We start from the raw sequence: 27617 nt of genomic DNA on the forward strand, positions 1-27617 counted from the left end.
ATAATTTTTTCAAAAAAGATGAACCTGTCCTGGAGAATGCTTAGTATGCTAATTTAATACTCAATCACTAATAACCAAAGACAGATTCCTGAATAAAATGGATCCAGTGAGACAGTAATTTATTTATTTTCCAATATTAGAGTCTAACTAAAAATGCTCTGGGGTACGTGAACAATTCTCCAATAAATAACTCAAACAGTATAGTCTTGTATTTAAGGAAAAATATAACCTTGGCATGATCACGATGTAAGAATATCACTTTTCAGCCAAGGAGCTCAAATATCATGGGAAAGAATTACCAAGGTCCATGATGCTTGTCTGTAATTATCTTTTGTTGAGTAAATAAAAGGAAATCTCCCATTGCTCCTAAGCTTTCCTGATTGTGTTGAGACATTTAGCTTTATACATTTTACTGAAAGACCTATGTAGAAAAGAGTTTCTAAGGGAAAATGATGAAAGACACTAAGTATAGGGGCTGAAAGTACTCAAAGAAGTTGTTTCGCTTCTGCACGCTCTTTTACTCACCACTCACTTTAATACACTCACAACATAAACCAAAGTCCCCTAGCTATAACACTAAAAACTCATGGTAGTTCTAGGAATAGCCTCAGTGGTTAATTAATCCATTTAGTTAGATCAGAGATAAATACAAAAGTTACTGAACTGCATTAAGCACATAAAACATAGTAAATAAATATTACATTCTCCTACATAATAAAAAAGTAAGGTCTTTCACTGAAAGATATCCAGAAAATCCAGAAAGTCATACAAATAAAAGACTAAATGAACAAGATTATACAGTGGAAAGAAAATCAAGTATGTAATATATCTTAAAGTGATCATATATTTCATTATTTCAACTAAAAACTAAGTTTCTTTCTCCTTATTTTATTTTATTTTTTAACCAATGGAGAAATGATTGGTCAAAATCAAAACAAAGCTGCTTTTACATCCTACCAATAAAAACTGTTGATAGGCTCTTTTCCCGTGTATAAGCAGCTTACAGCTTGTAAACACGGGTTAATTTGAAAGCCTAATTGGTTTTTAGACCAAGTAAAGACAGGTCTGTCTAAAAGCAAACAAATAAACACCTAGTGTTCCTGAATTTTACACTTCAAGAATTGATAAGGCAGCATTATGATTTGCTTTAAATAACAACACTGGGAACATTCAGACTTAATTGTATCACATTACTGGACAATGGCAAATCTATCAGTAAAGTAAGATGATAAAAGTCTTGAAATATTTTCAACACAGCTTCATAGGAAGAAAGCCAATTTAGTAATAGAAGTAGGTCAGAAAACCATTTGTTTTGAGGGAAAACTCTATTGGAAGGCGGTCATTTTGTAAAAGTCTTTCTGCAATCTATGTAGCTTCCTAAGGACTTCGTTCACTTTGTTCTCTATGTGAAAAATTTTTAGGTCATCCCCACCCTATTTCCATCTCTTTTAATTAAGTTTATAAAAATTTTTTGCAATCATTCATTTTTTTAAGTCTTCTTTGGCCCTGTGAACTGGGCACCAATTTTGTAACATATACACATTTATTTCTCCTGTGGGGCTTTCTGTACATCATCTTCTTACTTTTTTCCATCCCAAACAATATACCAATCTCCTTTCTGCTCCTACAGCATGTAGCACATTGAAAAAAATTTTCTACTTCACATTTTCAAATGTTTCTTAGGGGGGACTATCTTTATTTTCATTCTTTGGCCAAATCATGTTGAAAAATATCATCTTAACTTTTGTTTAACCATTTTTCTCTGAAAAGTATCACTTAAGGACCTAAAGTGAAAAATATTTGAAATAATCGTTTCCATTCTCTTTTCTTTCAGAAACAAAATATATATACTATCACATTCAGTACCATTCCTTTGTTCTGGGGGAAAAAAAGTAATCAAGTAAAACATACGTGTGTGTGCATATATAGACATGGACATGGCTGTACGATCATGGCTATTTTCTTCTCCCGGAGACCGGTCCAAAACCTGCCAGGATTCAAAGTATCACCTACAGTATTTAAGCGTGGCATTTGGCCCAAGCCATCCTTTAACTAATGGAGAGGACAAGTGGCAGTCACATGAGAGCTGTGATTAGGGTAGTGAATACATATAGGGGAACATGAAAGGATCCAAGAGCCTGCTATGAAGCGCTAGTCCTTCAAGCTGTCAGATGCTCCCTAATTAAGAAATAAAATATTGAGACAAACATCAATAAAAATATAACCTCAAGAGAAAGGCATGAGTAAAATCACAAACTTTTGGTATAGTAGTACTAATCATAAAGCATTAAAATAATGCTTCCACTTTTAATTGAGTTTCTCTTCTGTATTCTTAGCTAGCCTCTTTTATAAACCATCATTAATATTTCTATTTGGCATGTTTTTATTTTACAAAGAGTATAGGCAAGTGGTTATTTTATTTTCCTACATTACGTTTTAAAAATAAAAGAAGACCTATTTTGCAAACAAGTTCAAAAAATTTGTTGCTCTTCTGGGGAAAAGGATATTCTGCATGTCTGTTATTGCCACTGGCATTCTAATAACTTCTTAAAAACAAGAGCCATTTTTATGTCCTGTCATAAGCAATATATCATTCACTTTCAGTGCAATGGAGGGTAATAGAATAATAGAAAAACAACATATGGAAAGCTTAGAACATCAATAGAGAAAAAAAGATTCTTTTTCACTCACCTGGGGCCTCTTTCCAAACATTGAAGCCAAATACATATAGCTAGAATTATAAAGAGCAATGAATTTTTCCCCACAAAGAAAAAAATCAGAGGAAGAGAACATAAATAAAAACCAATACACAGAAGGTTATCCTCTTCAGAAAGAGAAAATATGATACAAACTGGAGTAAATAAAGTTGATCATCTTCAAATCAATGGGCAGCCTATTTGTAAAGCATTCCTTACCTAGCACTGATTTCCTGTCTAATTAATCTCCTAAAAACTAATTCTAAAAATCCCCACATCTAAGAAAATATTCATAGTCATTTCAGATCATTACACAGTCTCCACTTTCATTGAAAAAGACTTGAGCAGGCCTATGATTCACTGTGCTCGTCTCTATGCCCAGTCAGGCTGTCAGTTCAGGTGATCTTCGGCGTCCACTGCAAAAGCTGAGGATGATGATCAAATGCACAATTTTAAGAGACTCTAAATTACTGACACTCTAAGTAAGCCTCATCCTTTCCCTGAGAAGGGAAAACACTGCCCACCTCCCTATCACAGTCAGATGCATAAAGCTAAGAAGGCTAATCTGATTTAAAAGCTTCCTGGGAACTAGTTAGTACCTACCTAAGGTCCACTAACATAATGTATCCTCAAAAAAGGAAGTGAATACATGCTTACCCAAAGTGGAACACTCAGTTTGTTGTGTCCTTGAGTAAAGGAAAAGAACAAAAAGGGTACAGATATCACACGTTTCAAAAACAATCAACAAATTTAATACCCAAGAGAACAAGATAGAAAACAAGCAGAGTTAACAATTATAATAACGTCCATAAGATGCTGCTCTGATCTAAAAAAAGGTAAGGGAACATTGACTTTCATTCACAGAAAAGAAACAAGTATTTAATTTGAGGCAATAATAAATAAAAAAGAACAGCAATGCAATGAGAAATAAAATGTGAAGAAAAAAGAAAGGATTGAGCTTTTCTTAAAAACAAATTTAAAAAAGAGACTATGTGAGGCTGAAAAGTAGAAATAGTAATTTATTGACCTATTATTTTACATTTTCCCCAGAGTAATAACTCTAAAAAATTTTTATTTGAAATTATTTCAAAAAGAAAATTTGCAAAATCAGTAGAGAACCCCTGTATACTCTTTGCCCAAACTTACCAATTTGTATTAAATACTTTGCCCATGTGCCTATATCCTCTGACCCTCACCTCTCTATGTATTTATGTATTTTTGATTAATAATTGTTCTGAATCATTTCAGAAAGTTACAATACATTGTTTCTCTTTGCCTTTCATTATTTTCGTGTCAATTTCTAAAACACAAGGGTATTTTCTTATGTATGTACTGTACAGTAATTAAATTCAGGAAATTTAACATTGGTACTTTTACCTAACAAAGAGTAAATGTTTCATTTTTGCTATGTTTTAATAATATCCTTTATAGCATTTTCCCTCTCCAGTCTAGGATCATAGATTTTGCATTTAGTTGCCATGTCTCTAATCTTTAATTTGGAATGCTTCCTAAGCAATTTTCTTTCAAGACACTGATATTTTTGAAAAAATACAGGACAATTATTTTGTTGAATGTGCTTAAACTTGTATGTATCTTCTGTTTCCTCGTGAGACTGAGTTATGTATTCCTGGCCAGACTATGACATAAGAGATGCTGTGCCCTTCTCAGGCAGTAGACCTGCTGGCACATAGTGTTCATTTGACTTTCACTGGTAATGTTAATTTTGCCTCCCCAATAAAGGTATTGTCAGATTTCACCACAATAATTACTGTTTTTTCCAAATAATCAATCTATGGAGAAATACGCTGAGAACCATGCAAATATATCGCTCCTGACAGTATTTGGTCCTTGAGATTGAGCATTCACTAATGCTTGCCTTAACCAGTCTTCACTATCATGGTGATTTTCCAACTCCAATAGCCTCTCCACATTTATCAGTGGCCATTCTACAGAAGAAAGCTCCCATTCCCTCCTTCCTTCCTTCCTTCCTTCATCATCACTGCATGAACATATATATTCCTATTTTATCTAATGGGTTTACTCAGCATTACTATCATTATTTATTTTGATAGTCAAAGTGTCCCAGATTTGGTCAGTGGGGTCACCTCCAAGCTAGCTCCAGTGCCCTTCTGACATGACTCCATTACATTACTGAGCTCTTCCTTACTTTCTAGCTCAAGATAGTTCAGGCTCCTCTTATACCTTTCCTGTCCTAGTCCTGATATCAGTCAGTTCTTCCCCTAAGATTTCTTTTAATAGCCTGTAGAGGAATAATGCACAGAAACCAAGATCTGGGAGCCAGGAATGCCTCATTGTTACCGGGGGTTCAAGTGGGGAGGGGGGTGAGAGGACCGCTGCTTCTCAGCCTTTTCTGCAGCAGACCTAGGAGATTTCCCACCCCACCCCACCCCCACCCTGGATTCTGGTATCTACAACTTCAACCCAACTCCATAAGGTTTTCTTCTATTCCACATTTGTATATTTCTTATTCTAGAGTAAGACCCTTGGTTCCCAACACATTTATTCAATTTTACAATATACATAGAATAGTTTCAGAATTACTACACTATAGCACTGCAAAACGGATGGACAAAAAGAATTTAAAGTTTCTGTGAAATTGTCCCTTTCTTCCCATTCTACACTTAGTTATAAATTTAAAGTATTATATTCAAAAGTTACTTGGATTCGTTCTGTATTTCCTTCAACGTGGTTATTTATTCTTCTTTTTCCCCACTGAGATAAAAACCTTTTATTGAAAAATAAAAGCAAAATTTACCTTATATAACATATTAATTCCAGCTTAACTTATTAAACTCTTAATGCAGTTTAGTTATTTGTTCCCTTAGAGGCAAGACAGCAAACTCACTATTTCCAGAAATAAATGAAGAAACCCAACAGCTGAAATTTTGAGAAAGCAGTTTGTAGACATCTACAACTAAATGCAGGCTTGAGACAGACAAGGAGATTCTTAGAAAAGCTTTCCCTGTTACACCTTTACATACATTCAAACTTAGAGACTGAAATTAATGTTTCACAGAAATTCTAGAATAACTATATAAGGAAACTTTAAGCAAAAGCTCAAAAATACTGTCAATTCTGAAAGTCTTAAGTATTTGTCACCCAACAGCGCGAATCATTTACATATCATTGCCTGTGGTAGCTACGTGGAAACACATGGCCTTGAAGAAACATACTTGTGTTTCCCACAGCAAAACATGTCAGAATTTGGTATTCTCTGCACCCTTGGGGGGTGGCTGTTTGCAAGAGGACGCTGTCCCTTTCTGTGAGGAGAGCTGTGGTGATGAAGACACAGTGCTGTGTGTGACAGCTAACTGCAGGTCACAATGGACAGCAAAAACTTAAAGGCAACCTGTGAGGGGCTGCAGCTGAGACCGTGGAGGAGGTTCGGGAAGAACGTGCAGTGGTCTTAATGAAAGTCAGACACGGGTAGCAACACGAAACTATGGCAGGGCAGCGCCCAGAGCAGCCACGTGCTGCCCATGTTCCACGGCTCCACAGGGAAGCTGCAGCGACAGCTGCGCAAGGGCGAGTTTGCCATGTTCAGGCACAGTCCCATGTTTGAGAGTGACTTCATCCAGATCAGCAAAAGAGGAGAAGTTATCGATGTGCACAACAGTGTGCAAATGGTCACTCTGGGCATCGCATACAGCAGTCCCAACCTCGTGATACCTGATGTCATGCTGCTGGCACGGCCAGCTGCCAGTTGTGCAGTCGATGGCAAACATGACCAACACACCCAGGGAAGCGGACTCAAGTCAGCCAAGAGCTTGGAGCTGACCAGGCTGCTTCCTTTGAAGTTTGTAAAGTTGTCTGTCTACAGCCATGAGAACAAACAGCTCCACTTGAAGCTGGCCACTGGCCTCTCTTTCTACCTACAATTATGCCCCGCTTCAGATGCAAAAGATCTGTTTGCACACTGGGAAGACCTGGTGTTCTCCCTGCAACCGCCAGTGGAGGCTTACAGCAGCACCCACGCTGTACCCGCTTGTGACGGGATGGACCTACCTGTGCTGGAGGCAGAGGACAGGAAGAGCCCAATGGTAAGTACATGCAAAGGCTCTCAGAGGGGCAGCCTGAGAGCTCTGGGAGGGCAACCGAAGACTTTCTGGCTGGCCTCCTTGGCTCACAGGGAAACACAGCATGAGGAAGGGCTCAGGCCAGACGAGCCACTACGTGGAGCCCTTGACACTGGGGAGGTCCCGAGTGCCTCTAAGTGTCTGATATCCCTTAGATGTCAGCTCCTCTGACCCCATACCTGATGTAGAGCTGTCACCAGCATCCTGACCATCCAGTCTGTCCTGGAACACTGACATGCTACTATGGACTCCGGCAGTCTGATCTGCGTGGGACATTTTTAACTATGGGAACGCCCTTCCTCTCTTTGAGCCATGAGCTGATTTTTGTATGAACCTGCAGTGCTGCAGCATGCTCTGCACCCAGGTGCACAACTGGCAGCAGCTGTCAGGATGTAAATCAGACATGCTTTTCACACACAGCCTCCCTTCAGGAGTCTGTTGTGTGGAAGCGCTGAGGCGCGTGCCTTCATGCAGGTGTAGGGGTGCTCCCTGGTGAAGCATGCTCGCTCTCCCCGCCCTGGAACCACCCCAGCAACGCTGCAGTGACCCTGGGGGGTGCCGCAGGCAGGTTTCTGCCTCCATTGGGAGACTGCACTTGGTGACTTTAAAGGCTCTTCTATCGATAAGCTCTTGAAGACAGGTGACCTTTCTAATCTCACTTACTTTCTTCTCTACTTCCCTGTGTCTCCTCTCTCCACAGGCCATGGAGAGCCATGGAGAAGGTGACCAAGACCAAGTCAGCATTAGAAGCCTTCCCATGGTCACTGAGGTGTCTGGGGCCACCTCTCTTGCTTATGCTGGCGGGGAAGAAGTCCAAGAACATGCTTCAGACAAATACTCTGTGCCCAGGATCACACTGTCTTTCCTAACCCCGGCACCGGCAGGGCCTGACCAAGGGGCAGAGCCAGGAGCAGCAGCAGCAACCCCCCAGGGCAGTGTGAGTGAGGGCGCAGGAGGCAAGGTGCCCAGCAGCCCTGTTACGGAGACCATGGAAAGTCCAGGAGCTGAGCCCTTCGTCTCAGCTTGGCCGAGTGAAGACAATGTGAGTGAACAGACTGGAGCCCAGAAATTCTCCCAATGCCAGGCTGAAGCCCTTAGAAAGGGAAAGAAAAAGAAGAAAACTCCCACCAAAAGGCCCTCCCATTCTAGTAGGAAGCAAGAGGACAGGTCAATCCCAAGATCCCATGGAACCACTCAGGGAGAGCAAAAGGACAAGGACCAGAGCAGCCTGGAGGGCCAAGGACATGGCTCCTCTCCTCAGGAATACAGGAGCCTCAATGTCACCCAAAAGGGGTCTAGGTTATCTCAAAAATCGGTAGGAGCTGATTCAGAGTGAGTTCTGCAGGTGGGGGCATATCCAGAGATCCGTCCCTCATCCCTCCCCCTGCTGCTGAAGATCTCCCGAGTCTAGGAGGGAACACTTGCCATTCACAGAACTTGTGGATAGCGACTAGGATGAGTCTCCAATGTTACGATCCACCCACCCATTTCAAGATGGGGAAACAATGCCTGTTATATGCTTTAAAAATAAAGAATTTATAAATTGGTCTGATATGGCCTCAAAGAAATTCCAATTTGGCTCCCTTCTGTCTATCCAAGTTGAAGTGGACATTGATTCATTGTTTATGCTTGGCTTATTTGGACAAGAGCGTCAAGATGCACAAAGAGTTTGGTGTGTCCAGAGCTACCACTATGCATCAGATTGCCTGTATGTTGAGCTTGCCAGTGTATGACAAGTGACTATGCCTGAAGTGCTACATACTGCGAGCCTATAATAATTTGTGTCCAGAGAGTTCAGTGGGTTTGGAACGGCCCATTTGTCTACAGTACTTGCTTTTTTTTCCAAAATGGTGCTTGTCTGACACAACTGTGTGTTTGAAGGAGTAAATCTGTCTTGGTTATTAATATGTATAGACTGGTAAGATTTGTTTGGGTATATTTTGGTGTTGGCCATACTACTGCATTTACCACTGCTTCCCACATTCCAAGAAGTTTTGACCATGGCCCATTCTTCTAGCTGATAATGTGACCCAAAGCAAAGGTGGTAGTGAGTGGTGGGATCCAGTCTGTCAATGCTCCAATGTGAGCCCTGGCACAGATGGGATCCCTGAACAGGCCATAGGAAGCATCCCAGCTACATTAAGATGGGGAGTCAGTCCATCGTTACCTGTCACAACTATGCCCCACTTGCCACAATTCCGAGTCATATACTCAGTATTCCCATAAAAAAAGACGGATACTAATTCTGCCCCCGAGAGTCTCATATTCTAAACTCTCATCCTCTCACTGCACCTCTACCCCAGGCTGGAGGCTTCCACACAACTGTCATTCCAAAGGCCCCCTCCTACCTTTGTACCTCCAAATAGTGAGGGCTTATATGAGGCTGAAAAACAGGATTATCCAGAGGGAATGTAGACACCAGCATTAGTTAAATTGAGCTTAACCCCAGGGTTTCCCATTCAAAGGCCGTTTTGACCAGGAAAGCAACATTTAACCTCTCTGAACTCTAGGGATGATGACGACGACGACGACGATGATGATGATGATGATGATGATGATACCACAACCTAACCAACAGGGTGTTGTAAAGATTCAATTAATCTCAAATTCAATTCAGTTAGTCACCTTAGGTGCCTAAGTGGAAGACAACAGTTATCGAGATCCTTAGGTGCCACCAGGAAGACAACTGGAGAATTGGGGTTGTTCAGGCACCAGCCCAGTTGGTTTCAGGACACTGTCAGGAGATAGGGTGGTCGCTTAAGAGCGCCACTTGGGTGCTATGGAATGTCAACCAAAGGTCACTGGTACCAATTCAAAAGCCAACAGAAACCCCCAATTTGGTGAAGAAGGAAAAGTTTAGTGCCAAGAACTCAAAAGTATTACAATGTGGCTGGGGAAACAGCATTGCTGTGGAAGAGCTGGGCAGCGCTACAGCCTGGCTGTGAGGCTGCACGGGGCCGGGCCCCTCTTCAGCAGGGCAGCTCTGCCCCGTGATGGTCCGCTCCCAGGCAGCCCTGCGGCCAGGACGCACTCTCTCTTTTTCTAAGTTGAATTTGTTGGGGTGACATTAGTTAATAAAATTATATAGGTTTCAGGGGTATAACCCTGTAATACATCATCTGTACATGTTGTATTGCATGTTTACCACCGCAAGTCAAGTTGCCTCCTATCACCATTTATCTCCCTCTATCCTCTTTCACCTCCTCCCACCCTTCTTTCCTTCTGGTAATCACCATACTGTTGTCTGAGACTTTTTTTACCTTAATCCCTTTACCTTTTCCGTCCAGCCTTCTTACCCCATGTCCTCTGGCAGCTGTCAGTCGGTTCTCTATCTACAAGTCTGTTTCTGTTATGTTCGTCAGTTTATTTTGTTCATTAGCTTCCACACATGAGATCACACGGTATTCGCCCTTCCCTGCCTGGCATATCTTACTCAACAGAGCATTCTCCAGGTTCATCCACGCTGTGCCAAAGGGTAGGATTTCCTTCTGTTGTACAGCTGAGTAGTATCCCATGCAGTCAGGCAGTCCCCCTGCTCCGCTTCACTCTGCTCCAGCGAGACAGCTTCAGCGTTTCAGCTTCAGCCGGGGGAACACAGACTTCGGTCTTCATAGAAAATCTATTTATACTAAATGCAGATGGTTCATTTGTTTCTGTCTGCATTCAAGTTTTAGGGGTTTTCACCCATCCTTGATTTAATTTTATTTTTTGAATATGTAAAATATTAACATACTCTAGAAGTTAAACCTATATTTCTGATCAGCAGGTAGATTTCTAAAAAAGGTATGCCACAAAGATTCCTACTCCAAAAACACATTCTTAACATTTGTACATATACCAAAATAGACCCCATTCTGGGAAATAAAATCAAAATTTTTGTTTTTGTTGAAAAGAATTGAAAACATTAAGAGTGTTGTCCAACTACAATGGAATCAAACTAGAAGGCAATATCAGAAAGGTAATAGAAAAATCTCCAAACACTTAGAATTTAAACATACTTCTACTAAATAATCCATGGGATAAAAAGGAAGCCTCAGACAATTAATAAAAAGAATACATTGAACTAAATGAAAATATAAATATAGAACATAACAAAATTTGTGGAATACAGTTAAAGTAGTACTGAGAGGGAAATTTATAGCATTAAACATATATATTAGAAAAGGAAAAAATCTCAAGTCAATTTTCTAAGTTACCACCTCAAGAACCTAGAGAAAGAGTGAAACAAAGAAGATAATTATAAACATAAAAACAAAAATCTATAATACTGAAAACAGAAAATAAAACAATGAAATAACTGATTCTTTGAAAAAATTGATAAAATTGACAAACTTCTAGGCAACACATAACACAGAAAACACAAATTACCATTAGGAATGAAATGGGTCATATCACTACAGATCTCGCAGACATCAAAAGCTGTCCAACAAAGGAAAACTAACAACTCTACACACAGAAACTGGACAACTTAGACGAAATCAACCAATTCCATTAAAGGCATAAACTATTCAAACTCAAAAACTCAAAAAACACAGGGAGAAATAAATAACCTAATTAGCTCTATTATCTATAAACAAATCGAGTCAATAATAACCTTCCCAAAAAAGAAAGCGCCAGGCCCAGATATTTTCACTGGTGAATTTGACAAAACATTTAAGAAAAAGAAAATCCTCCAGATAATAAAAGATGAGACACTTCCTAACTCATTCTATGGAGCCAGAATTACTCTAACACCAAAATAGATATAGTAGGGAAAACTACAGAACAATATTTGTCCTGATGGAAATGTTTTGTATCTTGGTTGTATCAATGTCAGTATCCTGGCTGTGATACCATATTACCGTTTGGCAAGACGTTACCACTAAGGGAAAATAACACAGAGAGGAAGTACAAGAGTCCTTCTCTGCATTATTTCTTAAAACTGCATATAAATGGACAATTATGGCCAAATAAAATTTTAATAAAAATTTTGAATAGAGCTATTAATCCTTATAATATCGAATCATTCCTGAACTCTAATGTCACATGAGCTATTTTAAGAAAGCAAATATTAACAGTAATTATTATTAGAAAAATTTTAAAAAAACATTTAAAATAGCTATTTGGTTGTAGGTGAAGCTCTAATACAAACGGCAATGAATATGCTACAAGGTTGCTACAGTTCATAGGGAAAAATGACAGCCACTCTCAGGATCGACTCTGATACGTTATTATGCTTCATAAATATGCCATTTTTGATGAATTAAAAAATCATGCTGGTTTTAATGATAAAAGCCTGCTGGCTTTAATTATATAAAAAGGGTGATGGGAAGAGTCTGAAATAGAGTGCTGGGTTGTCGAAACAAAGTATTTCCATTTCCTCCCACTCCATATATCTATCTAATCTATATCTGTATCTGTATTATATATCTGTCTGTAACTCAAGTAAGACAGTATTTGAGCTGTCTCTTACTTATGAATAGTTACAGAAACATTTTGAATCTTACATCTTTCCTTACAGATTCTAAATATTGTTTTATTAATGCTTCAAATGAATGGCATTCAAGCCTACTGACTAGAGACTAACGACTTAAGAATAGCATTCATAAAGTTGGATAAATCAACTTATTACCCAATTAATTAATTTTATAATAATATGATCATAAATCATGCAGATCATATTAATCTAATATTAAAGTTAAATTTTCTTTTTTTTAAAGGAATTATCTTTTAAGCTAAGAAACTAGTAAAACGTTATATTAACAGATTGGATTTAAGTCCTGAATTTATGGGTCAGTCAGATTCTTTAAATGATAAATATCCTTCTAAATAAGTAAGTAAAAAGTCTGATTCTATATCTAGAAGAGCACTAATCCTGGGGCCAAACTGCTTGAGTTCAATTCCCAATACTTTCTTTTAATGACTGTGGCTTTGTAAAAATAACTTAGCTTCTGCAGCTAAAAAAATGGTACAATGATAATATCTATCTCCTAGTGTTCTGCTGAGGATTCAATGCCCTTAGAACAATGCTTAGCTCACAGAGGCACTCAGGCGTTGTCAGTTGTTATTGTTATTATTACTATTAATATGGCTGCTATATTCTACATAAAGATAACTTCCAAAAGAAAGTTTAACTTGCTGTATTACCTAAAAAACAATTCAATAATCACTACCAAGTAGCTGCTAAAAAGAAATTAATTACCTTCAAGTATATCTTTAACTTGTTTATTCAGAATAAAAATAACACTTTAAAATTTAAATTAATGTGAACTAGATGGGTATGATCTTTTAGAAAAGGTACTAGTTCTTTATTTCTCTTCTAAATTATCTTCATATTTTTAAGGTTTAAAAAAATGCTTCAATGACTTTTAATAACAAAATCTTATATTTTTCTACTCATGCCCAAAATTATGACAGATCAAAGCATTAATAAAATTTTCTTAACAATTAGTTAAGGGATTAACACTTTCAATCTGTCTTTAAAAAGGTATTCACACTATTTTATTGCAATGAAAAGTTGTAAATTTCTTGATCTAATACTAAAGAGAATTTTTTTAAAAATCAGGAATTCATCTATCATAAAAATAATAAACTGAGACGAACAAACATATAGCTTTTCTTAAAAACTAAAGTATTTCTTCTTATGGCTTATTTTTTAGGAAGAATGCTGTAGTATTAGGCTTCCTAATAACTTATAAAAATAGTTCCTAAAGTTCAAATTAAGAGCATTAGAAATCTGTCTTTAATCATGTAGGCTGACAGAAAAAGGGTACTACACATGATATGCAATATGTTACACTGTAGTACAGCTAATATGCAAAACAATGCATTAAAAGAATAATGACAAAAAGAAGAGTAAAAACAGGCCCTAGTTTGACATCTGGAAGTCTGATGTATGACAGCTGCAGGAAGTGGGATCTTTTCAGAATTGAAATGTTCTCAAAGGAACTATCCAAGAAATCTGTTGATAAAAGGGTCAGTACCTACCTCACGCATCATACCAATTAAAAACTATTTTTAATGCAAGGTTTTAAGAGGTGTACATGACTATCAGCAATTCAAAACAATTTTTAGGAAACAGAAAACTTAATAGACTACTACAATATAGCATGAGATGTCAAAAAATTACTGGCTAATAAGTATTTGTGGGACCTGGAAAATACGCTGCCTTGTTTTCAGTTATCAGACCTGAGATGTATTTGTTTACTTGGGCATTTATGTACTTGTCTAAGTTCTGGGCAAAATGAAGTAAGCAAGATGGACAGAGGGCCAAATACTTAAGAAGCTTTCATTCCACTGGGGCAAACAAACACAAATCAAAAAATGATCAATTTCAGATATCAATAAACTCTTGAAAAAATAAAGTAAGCTAATGGGATTGAGGACAAGTAGGCATCTCTGAGGAGTAAACCACTGAGTGGAGACTGAAGTTATGGGGCAGTGTTCCGGTTACAGGAAATAGCATCTGTTAATCTAGACACAGAAAGGGCTTCATCTGAATGAGGAACAGCAAGTATCCAGCTGTAGCTAAAGCAAAGAGGTCAAAGACAAATGCAGCAGAAGACAAGCTCAGAGGTATGTAAAGCAGGGGCCAGATCATGGTAGGCTATGGTTAAAAAGTTCGGATTTCATTCTGGAGTAATGAGAATATATTAAAGAGTTTTCTAATCATAGGGCAGATTATGCTTTAGAAAGCCCCCTTTGGCTATAGTGAGAACTGAGTGAAGTATCAGTGGAGGCACAGAGACCAATTATGAGGCTGCTGCTGTCATGAAAGAAAGATGGCTCTGGCCAAATAGCTCATTCCAAACTCCAAGGTTGCCGGTTTGATCCTCAGTCAGGGCACATACAAGAAGCAACCAATGGATACATAAATAAATGGAATAACAAATCTTTCTCTCTCTATTGCTCTCTCCCTCCCTCTCCTAAAAAAAAAAAAAATTTAAAAAACCTCACCATGATGAAGGTATGTACTAGGGCTGAAACAGTGAAGCTGGTAAGAAACAGTGGGTTTGGGGATTTGAAAGTATGGTAGGCCCAAATTACTGGCAGGTTAGATACAATGTGCAAAAAAAAAGAAAGAAATCCTACACTTTGGCTTGAGCAAAAACTTAGTAGTTAAATCTATACAGGCATGTCATATACAGACCCTTCAAGTCATGTAAGTCCTCACTGACCATGTTGAAGCCTTTGGTTTTACCTGAAAAGCAGTAGTAAGCCCTGGAGAAGAAAAAAAGAGGTAGAATTCCAGGTATATTTTGTTGATTTAACACTGACGGCTCAGCAAGCACACACCAGGACCCTCAACACTGCCTTCAGCTTGAGCCACATCTGATTCTTTCTGGAAAGACTAGGAGCCAGCCCATCAATCAGATTAGGATTTCCTCCGAAGTGCAAGGAATCCAGATTAAGCTTATTCCTGAGACACACCTTGGTGCAAATATATCCTTCTTCTCTACTCCTGTACCCCTAAATCTATTAGGAAACTGCTGGGACCAATGATCACAACAACCCTGTGACCATCTAAACTCACCTAGTTTACATCTCTGTCAGCCCTGGTTCTGCTTTGGTCACCTATCCTTTCGCAAACTCTCAGGATCAATCTATTGTTACCTCTTCTCCTGACCCAACTTCCCACTGTCACATGATTAATGAGCACCTCTACATGCTTACCCTCTTCAATAAGCATTCCTTTTGCCAACCACTTTTAACTTCAGTGTGGCTCTCTCAAAATAACACCACAAACATTGCAGCCCCTAAAAAGAGAAGCTCCTCCTTCTCCAAATCCTTTCACGTGCCAGCCAGGAATGGAGAGATATAACGTGTGTGGATGCTAAGACTGAATATGGTAGAGAAGTACAATTCCCAAGGAACTGATAAAAAGACAAATTCATAAAGAAAGCAACCTACCTAAATACTAAACATTAGAGTACTGGCTAAAAAATACCTAAACTATATCCACAGAAGGTTATTAAAGTCATTATAAATCGATGTTGCAGAAGAATACTTAATGCCTTTTAAGAATATTTAGGTAGCTATTAAAAAAAAAAAAGGATTATTAGGGCCCTGGCCAGTGTGGCTCAGTTGGTTTGGAGCATAATCCCATACACCAAAAGGTTGTAGGTTCGATTTCCTGGTCAGGACACATACCTAGGTTGCAGGTTCAGTCCCTGGTCAGGGTGCATACAAGAGGCAACGCAGTAACATTTCTCTCTCACATCGATGCTCTTCTCTCTTTCTCTCCCCCTCCTTTTCCTTTCCCCTCTCTCTAAAGTCAATAAACATGTCCCTGGATGAGGATTTAAAAAATTAAAAAGGCCCTGACCAGTATGGCTCAATTGGCGGGGAACTGTCCCGCAAAGTGAAAGGCTGCTGGTTTGATTCCTGGTCAGGGCGTGCGCCTGCGCTGTGGGCCAGTCCCCATTTGGGATGTGTGCCATGATTCTCTCACATGTTGATGTTCCTCTCCCTTTCCTTCTTCCTTTCCCCTCTTTCTAAAACAAAATAAGTAAATTCTTTTTAAAAAAATTTAAATGATTATTAAGCAATATGTAACATACAAGGTTGATTTGATTCAAAAGAAAGAAGACTATAGAGTATATGTGCTCAGAAAATTATAAACTGTACCAGAATGTTCTCTCTAGGTGGCAGAATTACAAATAATTTTTTATTTCTCACTTTTCCTATTTTCCTTCATTTCCACAGTAAGTGTAACTTATTATAACTGAGGTGAAAAGGCCAAAATAAATAGTAAAAAGCCATAACTGTAACACACCAAAACTACTCTTCAATATAATTTACATAAGACTTCTCATGCCCCCGTTTCCTAAAAAACAATCAAAACCCCTTGTAAGTCCTTTAGTTGACTGCTCAGAACTTCACAGAGTCATTAACAAAAAAACCCCAAACCCTCAAGATTGCTTCTAATCATTTCATTCATTCAACATAACAAGTCAATAAAAAGTTGATCTTGAAAAAATAAAGTAAGCTAATGGGAAATAAATAAATCAAAAATAAATCTCTCTCATTAATTATTCTCTTCAAAATTCCGAGGTGGACTATCCAAAGCAAGGGGCTATTTGCTGGGGTTCATTAACTAAAAGTTGTTTACTACAGCTTTGTAAAAATCCATGCATTCTTCATGCAGAAGAGGTTATTACTCAATTACATATTTTGGAATATTCTGTAGAAAGAGATTTTCATTTTGCTAATTTCCTTGAAGAAATATACATATATATCTTTACATAGTTTTGGGTTATGCACAGTAGTAATATGTAAAAACATACTGTAAAGTCATTTTTAGCAAATATATTCCCAAAAAGGAAAAAAAATTAAGAACAGAAACTTTACTCTCAAGGTAATGGAGTACTATGACTGCATCTGCCATAAAAATAGTGACAGCTCACCCAGAATAATCTCTAATAATGTTGTCATTCCCTTAAAAAAATTCCTTTCTTTTTAATGAATGCTCAATCTTTTAAATTTAGCTTCAGAAATAATACTTCTACTATAATTCCAAAGAATTGCTTAGAAGAGAACCTGTGTGGGAAGAAAAACATTTGGAAATGTATTTCATTTAAGTGTTATTTCACTGCATTATATAACACGAAAGCGTAAATATCAGTGGCTTATGTTTTCCACAAAGTTTACTACTATTACTAGAATGTTCTAGAATGCTTTTCTTTTAAATCGTAACTGAAAAATTGTATGTTATTTCCAAAAACTGTAATTATTCTTAAAAAGAATAATTAATGAACATTATAACCAAGAAGAATTAATATCCTCCTTATCTAAGCAAGGTGCAGTGTTAGATGCTTCTTAAATCATGTTTAATATAGATACGGTATCTGTTCTCCAGGAATCTTCAGTCTCCAGAGTTACTATGCCACCACTGTCTCCCAAACTAACAAAAGCCAATGGGATATCCCCTAAAGTCCATTCCAAATTAGGACATAGCTTCTTGGTTTTAATTAACTTTTATATTTAAAACTCTGTCTTTAAGAAAAATATAGGTGGATCTACAAGCAGTGCTGCATTAAATGAGTCTAACAAATGAACACAGCAGGAGTTGAGGGCTGAAGAGAAGGAAAGGTCAGAGGGAGGACAGTCTTGGTCAGTATTTATAATCTACCTCTGTTACTGGGAACCATATTTCTCCTTTCGTCAGAGACCAACCCAAGGTTGCTATTGTTGCCCAGGGCTTTGTTAAAAGATGGCACATAAAGGCTGCAGAGCCTGAGCAGGCCTGAGGCTACATATTTCGATTTCGTTATTTAAAATTTTATAATTATATTTAAATTTCTTCTTATCTACACTGTTTTAAAATAGCTTTATTCCTCTAATGTATGTTACCTTGATTCAGCATCCCATTCACCTAACCTTGCAATGGGGAGAAATCATACTATTCTGATGTAGCAGAGATTATATTAATTATAACACGGTGGGGAGGAAGTTGTCTTTCTATACAGAGTAATTAACCAGAATTCTGCATATTTTAAAAGCTTTCTGTGTATCAATGTTTTCCATTCACCTCATAATCTTTGTTAAGGATGCACAGCATGGACACGAAACTTAAAAGTGAACAAAGATTTATTTTCTTCAAACATGGGCATATTCAAAGGAAATCGAGTCATTTACTTGCACACAAGCACTTAAACCAATACTCTGAGCACTGCAGTGACAAAGGGGCTCCAAATTACATAGGTCAGTGAAGTAAAAGAAAGCAAAGGCGGCAGAAATCAGTTGCTAGGAATAAAAACAGAAATAGATCCAATGCAGCATTTTGAGAATGAAGATCAATGAAAACAGTTGTTCAATACCATATTACTTATAGCATTATTTTCTATACTATTATGACAGATCCTTTCTTCTCTGCAGGTTCTTGACATTTGTCTTAATAAAAACAATGCTTAAGCCAAAAAATTTTCATTACCTGAAGTAAAAAGGTAATACCTTGCCTTAGTTAAAAAGTACTTAAGTAACATGGTAAAGTGAGAATATATGAGAGAAATATAAATAGCGTGGCAAGGAAAGAGCAGTATCATATTTTATTTACCTATTGATCTAAGTAATAAGGCAGCAGGTTGTCTTTCCGATCAAAACTACTTCTATAAAGTAATACAAATGCCCTTGCTTGCTCCATAGTGAAGGTCTTCAAAAGAACCAACTGAGATGAGGTACAAGAAAATTATGTACTAAAGCATGAGTGAATAATGTATGCTGTCATTTAATGCTATAATTCTCAGAAATTTTACGTAAACAATCTTATTGCTTAATGCTTGTAAGAGCAAGCACAGAATTAATGAGACTGTTAATGTATCAAGTCAATAAGGAAGTAGAGATAATGGCATATATATTTGTTGAGCTTACTCAGTAGAAACAAATGAAATTCAGTGCATAAAGATTTTCTAAAATCCAGCCAGCAGTGCCATAGATAAAAGAACGCAGTGGCTCTCGGTTTGCTTACCGGTAAGAACGGCTTTTGCGGAAGGGTCGGCCAGGTCCAGGGCTGACTTCCCGTCGGTGTTCCGAATGTTTGGATCGGCTCCGTGCTGCAGCAGCACTGTGCAGGGAAAGCAGAAACAGTATCTTACCTCAGGGACACAAAGATTATTTACTGGGAAGTGTCGTCTCGGCATGGTGTAGGCATACACATACATTGCACAATGTTTTTCTCTTTCAAGAAAAAAAAAAGGAGAAAGAAAGAGAAAGAACGGGAAAAAAGCACTGCAGCAAAGGATCCTCTCTAGAGTAAAGCAAAGTTGGCAACTTAGGGTACAGTATCATCACATGACTGAACATCATAAACATGAAACCAGGAAAATCTTGCCACGGACAGTTTGGGTTTGCTGCCTCAGGCAGCAGGACGGGACGCTGTGTGCTCACTGCCTCACACTGTGCAGTAGGCAACCCGTGAACCGGCCCTATCTTTACTACCACTGTGGCTGCTTGTTGCTGCTGCTGCTTTCCAGCTGAATTTCCTAACACTTCCTCTCCTAAGAAGAGTTGTAATACTGTGCAAGCCTTTTAGTGGCTCACCGCTTACATATAAATCTCTCACCCTAACATACTGGCTTGCTTCCAAGAAGTTTCACAGACATAGCAATGCATGCAACTCCGGTCCCCTGCAGTCGAGCTGCAAAAAAGAACTGCCTTCTACAATAATTCTTTCCATCAAAAATGTTTAGAAATAGAAACTCAATCACTGTAATATATGCTAAGGAATAAATGCTGAACATGCTATATTGGGTAGAAAGTAGCTATAGAGAATTCTTAGATATGGGGGCTCCCTAAAGACAATCAATCAATGCTTAAGTAAAATCCAGATATAATCGTTTATCACTCTAAAACATTTCTCAACTACATGTGGTGTGGGGGCAGGGGGAGATGAGAGATGGTGGTGTAGCACTACCCAGCCAATGGTTAAATTGGTAAGTACAATAAAAACTAGTCCAAGTAAGCACAGGTCAGTCACAAGCTATTCTAATAGTTCAAATAGTTGAGATTTTGTGTACTCCTGAAGAGAGCTGCATGTACATTTAAAACAAAGCAAAAATATTCAATTCAAATAAGTATTTAAAAATATGTTACATAATGTCTAAAAACACCTGAGCCACTACCGCTTACGAGTCCCAAATTTTCATTCATTAAGAGTTCCATGCTAAAGTATATACATTCTTTTGGAATATGTGGAAGGCAGTTCTCGGAAGTCCTGCTGTTTATGAAGCTCTTCCTCTTTCTTTAATGCACAAGCCATCTAGTCGATGGCTTTGTTATAACATACAGAGGAAGAGCCCTGTCTAGAATGAGGGCACGTCTGCCGGGGCACCGCTCCTCAGCACTCCTGCATTAAACCACAGGCGCTCTCAGATCTGAGGACATAAGAATTAGCCATGGCTTGCAAAGGTACAGTGAGATTTTGCCAAAACTTTCTACATTATTTTATTCTTAATTAAGCAAGAACATAATTATTTTACAGATGTTTATAAACTGACTCAAGAATAATTACAGCAAGAATAAAAATAGCAGGTGCCAATATCAAACTGTACTTACTCATTCATCATAATGAATAAGCTTTCACAGATATAGATATATATATACCTCTATATGTATATATATATCTGAAAGATATATATTTTATAGATATTTTATTCCAGGAGGAAATCCCAACCTGAAGATTTGGCTTTTAAAGGGTCCTTATCATGAGCAGACTCATGTATCAAAGGTAAAGCTGTGGCTGTCGTTGTATCATGAGAGCAATATATTGCTGAGGGATCACATGCAAAGCCAGGAAACAAAGAATTAACAGCTACCATGGAAAACAGAGGTTTTTACTGCATACATCAAGAAAAAAACCACAATACGTTAATTTACCAAGGCTTGACAATAACATGATGGGGGCTTTTATTTTACAGGTTAATGAGAAAGAGAGAGGCAAAACAGAGAAAGCCTGTTGTTCCTCCAAGTCACGTAGAACCTCAATCTTTTTTGTTGTGACCAGTACTTCATCTACTCTATCATTGCTATTTTGAAACAGAAATATGCCATGAAAGTTTAGTTGCAGTTTCTTTACTTTACGTAATTTTTAAAGAACCATCTTTTTACTAGAAATAATCTGTTTTCTAAACATTTCTGAGTCATACGTAACTCTTTCCTTGGACCTGAACACACAGAAGCATCCACTGCAGAGTAATGTGACAGCAGGGAAGCAGCTGAATTTTCTGAACCACATGCTGATACCAAAATCCACACTAGGAAATATTTACTGATTTCTAATTCACCAGATATGTGTTTAAAAAGCAAAACAAACAAACAAAAAACCCTGAAAATAGAGTTGAGTTTTAGGAGCAAGAATGGTATCTAAACCTAGACCATAGGGATATAAATTTATCTAACTTTTATATAAGATTACTAAGAGGATTAAATAAGAACAAAAGTGGCAGAATATGTATCAGCTAATAATATTTAAAACACATTTATGAAATGTAGACTGTTTGTACTCTCACCTCTACCACTAACTACTAATTTTGTCCTGAAGCCATATCTTCATATCTTTCCATTTTTGTAAAGTGCCATATAGTAAGTATGTTAGTCTTTGTAGATCATAGAGTCTCCTCAACCGCTCATCCCTGCCCCCACCCCAGCAGTACAGAGGAAAACGCAGCCACAGACAACACTAAAAGGATGGCTGTGGCTGTGGTTCCAAAACAATTTTATTGAAACACACTGAAATATGAGTTTTATATAATTTTCATGTGTCATAAGACATTATTATTGTAAATTTTAAAAAAGCATTTAAAAATGTAAAAACAATTCTTAGCTTGCAGGACACACAAAGAACAAGTGCCGAGTCAGATTTGGTCTACAGACCATACTTTGCCAACCCCGGCCTTGGCAGTGATACACACAGCGAAGTCTATGGACTGTTCTAGTCCCAGAATGCTTTGTAATCCATCCACACTGAGATAAACAAAGAATTAAGAGGAAGCATTTAGAAGTATATATGTCATTTTTAGATTATATTCTCCGATACTTCATTTTTATCATAGTTTACAAACTGACTGGCCTGTCGTGAACAGGGCAGAAGTAGCCTGGCTCTCCACCAAAGACGGTATGCAAAGCTCTGAGCCAGGGCACCTGCCAATTCTCTGGGCTTCGGTTCCCGGGTCTCTGAAGTGAAAGGAGCCGGTGGGGGTAGGTGATTTCCAGACAACTGGCGGGGGCGGGGGGGGGGGGCGGCTCAAATCCCCCATAATGCTTTTAGAGTTATGGCCAAAACCCTGAAGCATTGTGATCTAAGTTCTTTAAAAAAAAGGGGGGGGGGGGGTATCTTCTAATACCGGAAGAAGAGCACATACATGGGGCAAAGGTAACAGCAGCAAAGGCTTTCAAGAACATCAGTATGTCTCTGAGGTGGCAAATAGGACTCTTTATTCTGGATGCTTCAATATATGCTTTAAGAGTTCTTAACTACTGAATGGAATAATAAAATGTGACTACTAACACATACTATAATTAGAAATTCATTTTGTAAAACCAATATACATTGACAGCACACAAACATAAAACAAATTCTTTTAAAGTAGCACAAATATGTGAAGCAAAATTCCTAAAATATGCAAATATACAGAGTAAAATTTGAAAGAAAAACAAGGAAATTAAAATGTGAGTAACATTCAGTACATAAATTCAAGACTAGTGTGGGTATTCAAATCTCCTTGTACTATCTCTTTATACCAGTAAGGCCATTATCAGACCTCAAATCTCAAACAACTTGGCTATATCCAGTTGTTCTACTGATGCATCTCAGATCCATTTATCTCCTTTTGATATGGGAAGGATAGAGAAAATATAGCAGCTGATATAAAAATTGATTGTTAAAACTAAGGTAGGATAACAATATTCAAAATGTCACTCTCAAAAAGTGCTTATGGCAAGAAGGACATGTGATTCTCCTATTTCTGCTGCAGATGTTTAGCTATAGTGAGCCAGATTCAGAAAGCATGTCTTTAGCCTGTGACCAATGCAGCAGAGACTAAAACTATTTCATTTAATTCCTCAAAACTATTAAATTTAAGCATTCACATCATTTTAGTTCTTCCAGATAAAAATATTTTTCCATATATTCAAAGTTTCATCCTGTTAAACTCCTAGAAATATACAAAGTGCTATATGATAAAATGCACTTAACTTATAAGAACATTATTAACTGATTTAATAAGACAGAATAAAAATAATATGAACTTCCCAAATAAAAACAGTATGAACTTCCCAAATTAAAAATGCAGCAAGTCTATTAGGTAAATTATCAAAATGGGTTTTTAGCATAGTTTTCACTTTAAAATACTGTCAAATCTTTGTTCTGTGAATTTTAGAGCTACATTAATGGTCTAAAACTGCTCCTCACAATGAAAATTTTTAAAAGAAGTTGTATTTATGTTAAAATGTTTTCCAAGAATAGTCATCTTACTCTTTAAGAGTGTAGACATATTCATTTGACCGAGTTTTAAAAATTCAGTCACACAAAGGACCAAGTTCAACAGATATGTTAGCAAATAAGATTATTTTTAAAGCAAAATATCAAGGGATCACTATGTTACAGGAGTTTCAAAAACATCTTGGGCTTTCCACAAAATGCGATAAAGCATAAAACCAAACCTCTAAAAGCTCAAGGTGATTTGTCAGCAATTGAACTCTGCTAAAACAAGAATAAATATTTTTCAGAGGAAGGTTAAATGAAAATAACACTGCAGAGTCTCTACAATGTATATTAAATGCAAAATTATTAGACATATAAAGAAAAAGGAAAATGTGACCCACAGTCAAGAACAACAAAAAGCGGTCAAAAGAAATCAAATCTAAGATGGCTCACATGTTAGACTTAAGAGACAAAGACTTTAAACCAACTATTATAAATAAGTTCAAATATTTACAGGAAAATATGGCATGAAGAAGTAACAGAGAAAAATATTCTAAGAACCAAGTGGGAATTTTTGACCTGAAAAGTTGAAGGAATCGCGCTACTTAAGATTTATTATAAAGCTATAGTAATTGAGAGTATATTATTGCAATATTTAGATCAATGGAACAGGAAATAGATCAACACAGGTATGGCCAACAGATTTTTTTTTTCCCCAAAAGAGGCAAGGTAATTCAATGGTAGAAAAAAATAGCCTTTTTCATAAAATCATGCAGAAACAACTGGTTATCTACATAGAAAAGAAAAAAGAAAAAAGAAAAACATAAAACTTGATTCTTACTTTACAGCAGACAAATAAACTGTACTTTTAATCTGAAGGAGACAAAGAATATCTCTTAAATTTTCATTCCTTGGGAAGTTTGCAAAATCTTTTTTTTAAATTTAGTTTTGTTTTTCTTTGGATTCAATAAGTTATCCTATTAGCAACTATTCTTAATGATAGTACTCAGTCACATTTTTTATATCCCACCTCAGTTCCTTTCCTCCTTGTTTAGGAGAAAAAGATGTTTTTTTTCTTTTAACATAATTCCTCCTTGGCTTCCAATTCTCTCATTCCTAGTGCATTACAATTTTCAGAAACAGCAACTATAATACATGCCCTCTGGCAGCTTGGAGAACTATTTGCTCATAATTAATTCGCTTTAAAAAACAATCATTATTCACACTTCTTCACTTTCAGACACTATACTCAGTCACAGCCAATCACCAGAACTTCATACTCCTGCTACTGAAATATCTGTGGGGAAAATGTTTGAGTTACACTAATAATTTCCCATTATCCTATCTGCAACATCTCCACTGATTAGGTTAAAACACCTAATGGCAATCGAAGAAAGGCTGATTTCATGTCTTACCAAATCAGAATTCAAGTTTACAAAATTACAGAGGAAATGAAACAAAGGATATAACATTAATTCACACTGATGGTAACAAAGAGCAGCATACGTATGTTCTTCAGCTCTTCATTCAGCTCTTACTGAGAGTCAAAATACAAAACTGATCCACGAGAACACCTTACTCTTGCCACCCATGGGAGAAGAGTGGAAGGAAACCAGCATTTACTGGGGCTCTTCCTGCTTTATTATTTCACTCACTTCCCACAACAACCTGATGCAGTAGGTAGCACGCTCACTTTATAAACGAGAATATGAGGTTCAAAGCAACTAAATTATTTGTGCAAGATCAGTTTTTAAATCATAAAAGGGAATTCATACTTAATTCTAAAGCCAAGCATTTAATTTGTATCTTCTCGTTCTATACAAGTACAAGCCAAGGTCACCCCCAGAACTGTAAAATTCAAGTTCTTCCCGCTACGTGAATTCTGAAAGGCACACATTTGGTCATAAATACCTCACCACCCCTCCTATGACCAATGTCCTCTTCCTAATCTCCTACCAAACAACCCTCTGTGGAAGTGTGAAACCGCAACTCAGAGGAAATGACGTGGAAAACGTCCATGCCAGCTAGGGCTCCCTTTTAGGCAATCCACTAGAATGTTTCCAAATCTGCTCTTGCCCCCTCAGTCCTCACACTCAAACATGTTCTTTCAGAGACCAACACTCAAAACTGTGCCCCAAACAGGCAAAATAAAACATTTTCCCTCTATCTCCAACCATGATTATTTATATGACTGCAAATTTTGAAATTTTTAGGTTGGATACAAAATAAATATTTAGACACACAGTAGGCTTTCTTAATGTCTTATTTCTATTGTCCTATCTGAGGGCAGGATGAAGCAACTCAGAGCGAGGTTTACTTCCTCCATCCTGGATTCTGTTTACAGATTGAAAAGTCTAACACCCATCTCAATTTAAAAAGACAATTAATAGATTCCAATAATTCAAAGAACAAAGAGAGTACATAACTTTATTTTAAAGTCTGACACTGCAATTATTATACTTAACAACTTTCTATTTTGGTCAGCTGAGAAGGAGGAGTGAGAAGGACCCATAAATCTCTACTGTCAACCTGGACCTGCCTCTAAGATCTCAGTGACCGCAGAACTGCACAGAGCGAGGACACAGTCCTAATGAGCAACGAGTTGCAGATGACATGGTAACCATGTGAAGCAAGGACTGAATGGGCTACAGGAACCATTGGCTTCAAATACCATTCCATACACCCCAAGCTTAAGCCAGGCATCTCCCTGAAATCCACAGATGGTTCTCAAATATCACAGTTAGTCTAGAAGTAAATGCAAATGTGTAAATAATTTCTTTAATGGACAGATTGGGCAATAAGCAAAGCCTTTTTATCACTTTAAAAAATGAATGTGATTTTTTTTTATTTTTGTTCTGTTTTTTAACATCCCGCCCCGTCCCAAATTATGCATCTTTCACATATTTCTTAAGAGCTTAGGAGAATAAAGGTATACATACTGGTGCTTTTCAGGGAATACTAATAAAATGCAATGTACAAATATAAAACTCAACATATATATTTGCTACCATTATCCAGAACGCCTACTCAAGTAGTCTGAAATTTATCAGGTTAATGCATAAAGACTCTAACCTTCTTGAAAATAGCTACGTAAGTGAGCAAGTCATCAAGATAACGGTGCTCAGTGTCAGCGGGGATTATTTCAGAGGGAAAAAATCACTATCATTCTTGGCTTGTCTTCTCCTTTTTAAGTATACAGATAGGGATTTTTGCCAACTTTAACTTTTTATGAAAATGCTACATTGAGACTTTTTTTAAAAAGATCATGATTTAGTTTTTACATGAAAAACTGCTGTTAAAAATACAAAAGGGAGGTACTGTGTCAGAAAAAGGGAAAAGAGACAATAATGAAACAAAAGCAAATGAATAAAATTCTCAAGGCTCTGCTGAATTTTCAATGAATTTTGGAAGAAGTAAGGAAAATGTGGGAAATGCTTTTTCTTAACCTAGCAAATTTATGGATGACATATGGATAGATAACATGATAGAGCAAATAACCCGAACCCTAACCCTAATCCTAACCCCTAACCCTAACCTTAATCCTAAAATCAAAAGCCCTGATGCCCGAGTTCTCCAACAGTAACAATCTCTTCAGTTCTTATTAAGAAGCTGTGGCTTTCCAGAATCTATCCTATAGTAATTAAGGTTTAAACATATATATAATGAATGAAAGGGCTATTCCCTACAGTAGTGTTTATAAAACAATAAAGAAAAACAAGAAATAACATAAATGGCCTAAAGGAGGTGATTGATTAAAAAATAATGGTTATTTCTATATAATTCTTCATTGTCTTTAAAAATGCGATTAGATAGAAATATTCACTGATAATGAAGTATGTTCTCAACACAATGTAAAAAAAATGAGAAAACAAACATTTAGGCATGGAATGATCCTTACTTTATTTTAAGAAGCACTACGTACACAGG

General features: G+C 37.2%; 2 protein-coding genes across 2 annotated transcripts in view; one reads left to right on the top strand and one right to left on the bottom strand.

Moving 5' to 3' along the window:
- TNKS (tankyrase) overlaps positions 1–27617 on the bottom strand; it is a 170283-nt gene that overhangs the window by 106613 nt on the left and 36053 nt on the right. Inside the window, exon 3 of the mRNA XM_054566083.1 lies at positions 19239–19334. Coding sequence (XP_054422058.1) covers positions 19239–19334 — 96 coding nt within the window. The remainder of the gene's footprint in view (positions 1–19238; positions 19335–27617) is intronic.
- Positions 1952–9364, top strand: LOC129064633 (Golgi-associated RAB2 interactor protein 6-like). The gene is made up of 4 exons (XM_054565759.1): positions 1952–2014; positions 6167–6757; positions 7494–8125; positions 9304–9364. The coding sequence occupies exons 1-4, from the start codon at positions 1952–1954 to the stop codon at positions 9362–9364; spliced, it is 1347 nt and encodes a 448-aa protein (XP_054421734.1).

Source organism: Pteronotus mesoamericanus, unplaced genomic scaffold, assembly GCF_021234165.1.
Source record: "Pteronotus mesoamericanus isolate MK-2021 breed Mesoamerican mustached bat unplaced genomic scaffold, CSHL_Meso_final contig_169, whole genome shotgun sequence".
Classification (NCBI taxonomy): Eukaryota; Metazoa; Chordata; class Mammalia; order Chiroptera; family Mormoopidae; genus Pteronotus; species Pteronotus mesoamericanus.